Source organism: Sorex fumeus, unplaced genomic scaffold, assembly GCF_029834395.1.
Source record: "Sorex fumeus unplaced genomic scaffold, SorFum_2.1 ptg000125l, whole genome shotgun sequence".
In the NCBI taxonomy this organism is placed as follows: Eukaryota; Metazoa; Chordata; class Mammalia; order Eulipotyphla; family Soricidae; genus Sorex; species Sorex fumeus.
Window position 1 is genome coordinate 4,772,795 of NW_026606182.1, and position 9,759 is coordinate 4,782,553.

Consider the following 9,759-nt stretch of genomic DNA (forward strand, 5'->3'; position numbering starts at 1 on the left):
AGGCAAGTGAATTAACTACTATACTGTCTTTCTGGCCTATTTTTTTTTTATTTTGAGTTCTGGGTCACACATGGATATAGGCTGGTTCCAGAGGTCTTTGGCTGCCGGGGGCTCTGCTCTGGCAGGGAGAGAAACTCAACCCGCCCCCCTCCAAGGGGCCCCTGTGAGGACAGCCAGGCGCAGGGGCAGGAGACTGCGCTGTTCTCTTCTGAGAGCTGGGTTTTATAGTCTCTGGGTCTTGGCCGTTGATGGGATTACACGGCACCAGGGGGGCAGTTGGTGGATGTGACCCCTGCCTACTGGAAGATGGAGGATCTGGGTGGAGGATGCTCAACCCCTATCCGAGTAGGCTTGGAGATCTCAGCCCCGGGACCCACATGCCTTTGTTCCTCTGCGGTACCTTCTTGCTTGGAGAGTGGTCCCAGCATGGTTGTGGCTGGTTCCGGAGGTCTTTGGCTGCTGGGGCTCTGCTCTTATGTCTTGCTTTGGACAACCTGGCAGGCTACTGAATATAACCTGCCCACAAGGCAGAGTCTGACAAACTCCCCGTGGCATAGCCATTATGCCAAATACCAGTAACAATGATGGGTCTCATTCTCCTAATCCTGAAAGAGCCTTTAATGTAGCACTTTTTAGAATCTCAGGGCTAGGAGTAGGAGATGTTACTGGTGCCTGCTGGAGGCAATCCACGAACAACAGGATGATCATGTGATCATAATGGATATAGGTATTGGGCTACTGGTCTGTGCTGAGTCCTTAGTAGGGCTCAAGGGACTATGTGGTACTGGGGATTAAATTGGGGTCAATGTTACAACAAGTGTACTATCCACCTCCTGTGCTTTTTTCTTTGCCTCATTGCATAACAACTAGCGATGCTCAGGGCTCTGCACTCAGGACTTAGTCCTGGGGATGCTCAGGGGATTGGCTGTATTAAATGTCGGGGATTGAAGCTGAATCCAACGCGCACAAGGCACCGCCCTCCCGGCACTAGTGTGGCTCCGGCCCCTGGTGCTTTGCTTTTACTGGACGGTGGGGCCGGGTTAGGGCCACACCTTAACCGGTCACGTGTAACGGCCAGGCGCACCCTCCTCCAGGCGAGCGCCTCTCGCCCGAACTACAAGTCCCACAACCGCCCGCGGCATCCGGGTCTCCCCGCGGAGGCGAGGAGGGCGGGCGCAGCACCAGCGCGTCCGCTTTCCTCGGGCGTTGATTGGCCCGCGCCTCCAGCAGGCAGCCAATGAGCGCGCCCTGCCAGCGCCGCGAGACGCCATCGCGGCTTCTTGCAGTTGGTGACGACGTAGAAATTGTACCATCTCGGAGGGAGAAGGCCCGGGGCGTGGAGGTGAGAGCGAGACGGCTCCTTGCGGCGGCAGAGGCAGCCCCCGAGCGTCTCTTCATCCCGCGCGACCCTTCTTAGGGTCTTCGGGCGCTGCCCGGGGGCGGCGGGGGGAGGGACAAGGATGGAGAAACTGAGGTAGCGGAACCGAGCCTGGCCGCGGAGGTCGGCGTCGCCGTTCGCTTCCCTGAGGGGGTGCGGGGGCGGGGGTGAGACCCCGCGAGGCGTTTCGGGGTGACAGGCTCCCGTCGCGCCGGCGAGGGGTCGTGTCCGGCGCGGGGGGCAGGGCAGGGGGCTGCGGGTGCCCGCGCGAGCCCCCCTCCCCCCCCGGGATTCAATTCTGCTTTGCACCTCCTGGTTGGCGCCGCCGAGGTTGGGGAGGGGTCGCAGCTGCCAGGCGCTTCCAGAAAGCTCCCCAGGTTCGGGTCCCCCGTCCCCCCATTCCTCCCCACCAGGGCCGCAACGCGCCCCACCCCCACCCGCGCAGGCGCTTGGCATCTGGGCACCTGGTCTTTGAATTCGGCCTCCTCTGTGGCACCTGGGCAGGCAGAGACGCAAATAGGACCTGGGGGTCGGGGAGTGACGCCATCCCGCCCCCCTGCAGCGCTGTCAGTGGCCGCTGCTGGGACCTGGTGTGGGGGGAGGGGGCAGGCGGTGAGAGCGGGGAGCTGCTTGTGCCAAGTCCTGCTAATCCATCAATGAATCCCGCCAGAGCCAGGGTGCGACGCCTTCTCTCGGCCTGGGGGCCACACCTGGTGATGCTCAGGGCGTTGCATGAGGCGGGCAGCAGGCAGTGCAAGTGCCCTACCCACTCTTCCAGGCGCGGTTCTTCCTCTCCGGCCCGGAGCCCTTGCTTTCAACTAGAAATAATGGCCGACGTTTACTGAACACCTACTTGTATGTGAGGCACCCGCCCGAGTTCCTTTCTGGGGGGTGGAGGGAGGGAAGTTTGGGGCCACAACCAGTAGTGCTTAGGGTTTACTACTGGGTTTGTGCTCAGGGGTCACTCTTGACGGTGCTTGGGGGACCATCTGGGTTACCAGGGATTGAATCCAGGTGGGCTGTGTGCAAGGCTTAGTGCGCTTGCCTTAGTCCTGAATGATCTCTCTGGCCCCAAATTTCTGTTTTGGTTTGGGGTCACCACACCCAGTTGTCCTCAGGGAAAATGCCTGGCTCTGCATTCAGGAGTGGATTGTTCAGGACCCCTTGTAGTGCTTGGGGAACCCTGTTTGGTCCTGGGGATTAAATCAGGGCTGGCTGCACTGAAGACAAGCACCTTATATTCTGTTCCAGCCCTCTGCTGCTGCTTTCGAAGGTACATCTCTCCTAAATGCCCTCCTGAGACACCGAGGGTCACAAGATCGTATTCTGTTTGTGCTCAGGGCTTTCTCCTGGCTCTGCACCCGGGGATCACTCCTGGTGGGCTCAGGCAGTCATGTGGGTGCTAGGATCAAACCTGGTTCTGCCGCAATCAAGGCAAGAGCCTGACCTGGTGTACTGTCTCTTCAGCCCCATGGTGCATGTACCCCCCCTCCCCCGTGCCAGTCTGCTCAGCCGTGAGACACTACACTCCTTGGCCAGCAGTGGTTCAGAGCCAGGTGGGAGATAAGGAGGGCTCAGGGGCTTTGGAGGAAGGGGAGGAATGGGCCTTGTGGCCAGAGCCCTCGCTCTATGCTCGGGTCACTCCTGCCAAGCTCAGAGGACCATATGCATGCTGGGCCAGAGATTGAACCCAGGTTGGCAGCATGCCAGCCAACCATCATGCCTGCTGTACTATTGCTCCAGCCCCTCAGATTTTCATTTCATTCACATTGATTTGGTGAGCGCACCAATTAAATGGCAGTAGTTGACACGGTGCTGCCTTTAGGGGAAGCCGGTCACCTGCCATGTACTGGTTGTTGTCCAGGAAAGGCACCAGAAGTTGCTTTGGGTTGGTAGAGAGGGGAGGAAAATGCAGAATAAAGGGACCTGGACCAGTAGATCAGAGGTTCCGGTGGAGGGGCTGGAGAGATACTCCAACAGGTAGGGCGCTTCCCTTGCACATGTCTGATCCGGGTTCAATCTCAGACATCCTGTATCATTCCCTGCCTACCGACAGGAGTGATCACTCAGCACAGAGCCAGGAATAAGCACTGAGCACTGCTAGGTGTGTCACTTCTCCATCAAAAAAATAATCGCCCTGGAAGGTAGGAAGATGGCTCAGGTCGCAGAATTCAACTGCAGAACCACATGGTCCACTGAGCACCAAACTAGGAGTAGCCCCCAAGTACCTTAGAGGGTCACCCCCACCCCCTCTAGAAGATTCCCATGTGGGAGCCAGTTGGTGTCAGGCATTCAGAGATGGGATGCCTGGGCGACTGCTGGAGCCCTGCGTCAGTCTCTCTGGTCCCCATCGGGTGGCCTCCTGTGATGGGACACCCCACATCTGAGAGTGTGGCCCCCGCCGAGGAGAGGAGAGTGCTCTGCCCCCACTGAATTTGCTGCTGGTGTGGTTGCTTTCCTTGTTTTTCTGGCTACACCCAGTGGGGCTCAGGCTGGCTCCTGCCTGGGCTCAGGGCTCATTTTGTTTTTGTTTTTCAGATTTGTTCACATTACATTCAATATTTTAACACCAAGCCGACTACCGTTACACCTTCCCACCACCATGATTTTGAATTCCCACCACCACCCAAGCCTGCCCCTGAGGCAGACGCTGAGTAATTTATTTTGTATTGCTTGTTATGAACAATTGACTGAAAATGATCCAAAAAAGGTTTCCTTAAAGGAAAGTCTGTGAAAATTGTTGTATCTCATTTGGAACCATTAAGTTCCTGTATTAGAGATCACCAGCATGGTGGTGATACTCAGGTCCGAACTCATCTCTTCAGTATGTTGCTCTCTTCCGAGATTCATTTGTGAGTTTCTTGATCGTGGCTGTTAATATGCTTAAATGGTGCCCAGATGCGGTTCATGGGCATGACTGCCAGGAAACTGAAAGCAAAGAGATGGAGGAGAGCGTATTCCCAATTCCAGACTAGCCTGGAGATTTCAGTCACAAATCCCGAATACCACAATTTTCAGGGGATTTTCTCATGGGAAAATCCCAAGGGAAGCTTAGGGCAAGCCCGTGAACATTGGCCGTGAGCGTGGCGGCATTAGGTTCTGAAGGTTTGCAGCTCAGGGTTTCGTTTGAGGCAGGTGGAGGGACACGAGCCCCCCCCCCCCCCCGCCCCGTGAATTAATGGAATCGGCCTGGCGCGAGGTGGGGAAACATCTCTGCAGCATTGTTGCTCTCTTCTTAGATTCATTTACGATCTAAATGGTTTGTTTTGAGACCACACCTCATGGTGCTGCATTGCATTTGATATCTAGGCTCATTGTTGAGAAAACTGGCTTCTTGGCGATTAGTTTTAAACCACAGTCCTAAGACTTCATTGACCACTCCATATTTCCTGCAGTAGAGCTAGAAAAATAAAAATACTGGTCTGTAGGAAGCAGCTCGTGAGCTCGTGGGCTGGAGGGATCCAAGACAGCAGGTCATGCAGTTGCCTGACCCATGGCCGCCTGGGTTCCTGCACCACCAGAAGCTGCACTGGAAGTGCGGCCCAAAGACCAGAATCCGGGAAGGAGAGCTCCTGCCTCGAAAGTGCAGTCCCCAGATACTGCATGCTACATTCCTGGATGAAGCCTGTGTTAAAGCAAACATCATAGAGGGGGAATGATGATCTGTTGTCTTCCTTCTTCAAAGTGAATAGGGAAAATCATGTTTTTGTAACACATTCTCTGCAAAGTTACAATTTTGAACCGTCACTTTCTGTTCTAGTTTCTTTAGAGTGTAATGGTTTCGGGACCTCCCTTTAGTTGAACTACTTTCGATAATGACCTTAACCAGAGCTGGTTGTCTAAGGTTAAAGAATGACAGGTTGAGCACTCTCTTAGGGATATTCAAGCATCTGTGTCATGTACCATCACTCTGTTCCCATTACTTTCTTTTTTGCACCTAAAGGATATAAACCTTAATGATCCTTTTGACTTCAGCCATCCTAGGAATTCTGAAATTCTGTGTTACATTTGTACTGCTTAGCATTAGGGGCCAGAGGGATAGTATTTAAGGTCACCTAACCCTAAGGGTTCATGTATGAGCCCTGCCTTCAGTCTTAGGAGGCATAGGCTCAGGCAGCAAAAAGTGATAGTGTTAACGATAAAAGCCATTGGGAATATCTTGAATTTTGTAGGTTTGGTATAAAAAGGTTAGTAGAAAAACAAGAACAAGAGTACTGGCGGAAGAGCATTTGCCTTGTACGCAACAAACGCAGGTTTGCTCTTTGAAACTACAAACGGTCCCCAAAGCACTACCAGGTATGGGGGGCACCCCCAGAAAACAGAGTAGTAGTAGTAATCCTCTGTTAGGAAAAAATTAGGATCTAAGGTTTAGGTGTAGGACATCTGTAGGTTTAGGATAACAAGGTGTATTGGTACCCAGTGGATTCATTGGGATGGTGGCTCTCAGCAGTTGGCAGTGAGACTGCCTGGAGGCATCAGCTAACCGTTTTGTTCCTTTCTTCAGAATGGCCGGTCACAGGCTCTTTGTCAAGGCCGCACCTTTGCATTATTGGCAAACAGGGTCGACTGTGGGAGGGGAGACTTTCTGGGAGGCCAGTTCCTTTGTCAAGTTCTAGAACAAGGGGACAGGCGCCTGCTGCCCAGTGAAAGCATTACAGAAGCAGGTTCTCTTGGAATGACTTAGACCTTGAGGGTTGACCACACCACTTGTATTTCTGCTCCTCAGGACTGGGGCCTGTGTATCACCTGCTGTAACAATAAAAAGACCACAAAATGGAGAAGCTCGGCCTCGGCCAAGAGGAGGAGAACAACAACCAGCAGGCTGTGGCCGCGCAGAACCCAGAAGACTCGCGCCACCTGAGTATCCAACGCTGCATCCAGTCCCTGGTGCATTCCTGCCAGTGCCACAACGCCAGCTGCTCCCTGCCGTCCTGCCAGAAGATGAAGCGGGTCATGCGCCACACCCAGGGCTGCAAGCAGAAAACCAATGGCGGGTGCCCCATCTGCAAGCAGCTCATTGCTGTCTGCTGCTACCATGCCAAGCGCTGCCAGGACAACAAGTGCCCCATGCCCTTCTGCTTAAACATTAGGCAAAAGCTCCGGCGGCAGCCGCTGCAGTACCGGCTCCTGCAGGTCCAGATGATCCAAAGGAGGTTGGCCTGCATGCAGCGGACTAGGGCGGTTGGGCAGCAGCAGGGCCTGCCTTCCCCGACTCCTGCCACTCCAACCACGCCAGCGGGTCAGCAGCCAAGCGGCCCGCAGACACCCCAGCCCCAGCCCCAGCCCCCCTCGCAGCCTCAACCCACCCCTCCCAGCAGCATGCCACCCTTCATGCCCAGTACTCAGGCGGCTGGCCTTGCGTCCCAGGATAAGGCTGAAGGCCAGGTGACCCCCCCAACCGACCCTGAGACTGCTCAGCCACCTTTTCCTGGGCCCCCACCAGCAGCGGTCGAAATGGCCGTGCAGCCCAGTGGGCAACTGGAGGTAGGGGCGGGGCCCACAGGCATGCAGCAGCAACCACCGTGGGCCCCAGGAGGAATGCCTCAGGCCCAGCCGCTCCAGTCTGGGATGCCAAGGCCGGCCATGGTGTCCGTGGCCCAGCCTGGTCAGCCTTTGAACGTGGCTCCCCAGCCGGGACTGGGCCAGGTGGGCGTGAGCCCTCCCAAGCCGGGCGCAGTGTGTCAGCAAGCCTTACGGGAGCTCCTGCGGATTCTGCGCTCTCCCAGCTCTCCCCTGCAGCAGCAGCAGGTGCTGAGTATGCTTCATGCCAACCCCCTGTTGTTGTGTGCATTCATCAAGAAGCGGTCTACCCAGCGTGCCAACTCCAATGCACAGCCCCCCCCTGGGCAGCCGGGCATGCCCCAGGGCCAGCCTGGGCAGCAGCCTCCTGCCAGGCCAGGCCAGCAGGGCGTCCGCAACAATCCCGCCATGCAGAACGTGAACCCCATGCAGGCCGGCGTCCTGCAGCCAGCCTGGCGTCACAGAGGCAGCGGTAGCAGCTGCAGCCGCCGCTGGGCGGGCTGAGCCCCCAGGCGCAGCAGATGAACAGGAACCACAGCGCCATGGCTTCGTGGTTCCGAGACGTTTCCATAGACTCCAGCAGAGGCTGCGGGGTGGGGGGGGGGCACGCTGGTCGGGCTCATTCCCTGTCTAGCCAACTGAAACCCCTCCAGCAGCACCCCACTCCAGCCCTTCCCCGAGGATGCAGCCTCAACCTTCTCACCACGTGTCCCCACAGACCAGTTCACCACATCCCGGACTGGCAGCTGCCCAGGCCAACCCCATGGAACAAGGGCATTTTGCCAGCCCGGACCAGAACTTGATGCTTTCTCAGCTTGCTAACAATCCAGGCCTGGCACACAGCTGACTCGGGTTCAATGATCCCCAGCATCCCATGTGATTCTCTGAGCACTACCAGTGGTCATTCCTGAGTGCAGAACCAGGAGTAACCCCTGTGCATCGCCAGGTGTGACCCCAAAAAAAAAGAAGAAAAAAAAAGTGCCATAGCCTGTTTGTAGTTAAAGCAAACATACAAGATAAACCTGAGGCATGGTGTAATACAAAGAATTTACCCTAGTTATGGCTGGTTCCTGCCAACCTTTTTTTTCTTTGTTGTGTTGTTCAAGTGTGCACTGGGAGGAGGCTGAGGTCTGTGATGCCAACCACATGCTCCTGTGTTGCACCTCCCATAGGTTTTACTATTTTTTGTAAGTTAATATATGTAATTTTAATAGTTATTTACTAGTCTGCATGGTTGACATTTTTCCCTATTTTCCTCACTTTATGGAAAAATTAAGTAAAAAGTTAAAAAATTTTAAACCAGAACAAATGGGGTTAATGTTACTTTAAAATTACATTCTATATATTGTGAACTACTTTATGAAAGTAGAATACATAACATTTTTTAAAAATTACATTGTATATTAAAATATCAGTTTTTCTCTCTAGTGCAAAGATGTTTGTTGTTTTTGAATTATAATTAAAAAAAAATTCCCTTTCCTACCCTCATGACAACTTTTGTGCTCCAGAAAATTTCTATTCCGTTAAGTTTGTCAGATCGTAAAGACTTCCAAGTATTAAAATAATTTGTACATATAGAGAGAGACATAGCTTTTTCAAAATATAGAGGTATGTGCCGTATTGATGTATTATATTGTGCTGTTTCTTGAATTTTTTTTGTAATTCTTAATTCTAACAGGAAAAAAAATAGAGGATGAGAAACAATTCCAGTGAAACAATTTTAACCTGCAAAATGTCCTTGGGGTTTCTTTGCATGCGTCCTTCCTTCTTATTCTACCCCCACCCTACACACACACACTCTTTCTGTAAAATGTGAAAAGAGCAAAAATCCTCCACTATTGTAAAACACACAGTTAAAGTTGATTAGTTATAAGTATTATGATCACTGTAGAGACTGCTAAGTTTTATTACCTATGCTTCAATAAACTGTGTTCAGTAAACAGATACAGGCCTCTTTCATTTTTTTGCATCACATGTTGGAGTCAAAAGATGAAACAAAAGGCTCTAGCTCACAACTTCCTTGTTTGAAAAATTAAATGATTCACTGATAGTTCATTTGTTCGATTGCCCAGAATCCAAACTGAAACCCTCCTAGTAGCAGGCAGGGGTCAGGGCGCTCCCAAGCACTGAAAACGCAGAAGCTAATATGGTTTGTTCTAGGTAACTTGATGGTCTTCCTATTACCTCAAGTCACAGGATTGAGAATGAACAAGTCCTGGAGGGATCAGCTCTGGGACCGGGGGGGAGCTTAAGGGTTAGCACATGCTTTCCACTGGGAGGCCCATCTTTGAAGCAATGGTACAGGAGAGGAGCTTGGAGCACAAACGAACTGCAGCCTGGGACATCAGTGATACTGGTAGCATTGAGCGTGGGTGCCATCACAGCGAAAGGGCAAGTCCTGGGCAGAGTCGGAGCACTGGAAAACCAGTCCGTGGACCTCAAGGAGAAGCAGGGAGTCCTGCAAATGGGGAAACAATCTGCCGAAAGACAGGAACAGCAAGCAGGAAGAGAGAGCAGACAGTGTTTGAGGAAGTGAGTCCTCTGCCTCCTCACAGCCCAAGAGAAGAGACTGTTGGACATGAACTTGACAAAATTGTCTTAGAGCAAACGTCCTTCAGGCGCTTGGTACATGGGATGGCACAATAGCCGTTCTGTGTTCCAGCTTACCAAGTAACAGAGGTGGATTCAGGCATCTGTTTGGAGTTGGTGACACCGGACCACATTTGTGTTGCTGTTGGGACAGATGTTGGAACATTGTTTGACTGAAACCAAATCCTGAGCAGTTTTGTATCTTTGTCATCTCAGGGTGATTCCATTAAGGATAAAAAGCCTATGAATCTGTGTGTAGCCTACGAATCTGT

At 52.9% G+C, this 9,759-nt stretch overlaps 1 protein-coding gene across 1 annotated transcript; it reads left to right on the plus strand.

Annotated features, from left to right (window-relative positions):
* Nucleotides 1–1,298: 1,298 nt before the first annotated feature.
* On the plus strand, nucleotides 1,299–8,834 carry LOC130044891 (histone acetyltransferase p300-like). The gene is made up of 2 exons (XM_056137557.1): nucleotides 1,299–1,342; nucleotides 6,105–8,834. The coding sequence occupies exon 2, from the start codon at nucleotides 6,152–6,154 to the stop codon at nucleotides 7,400–7,402; it is 1,251 nt and encodes a 416-aa protein (XP_055993532.1). The 5' UTR covers nucleotides 1,299–1,342; nucleotides 6,105–6,151; the 3' UTR covers nucleotides 7,403–8,834.
* The last annotated feature ends 925 nt before the right edge of the window (nucleotides 8,835–9,759 follow it).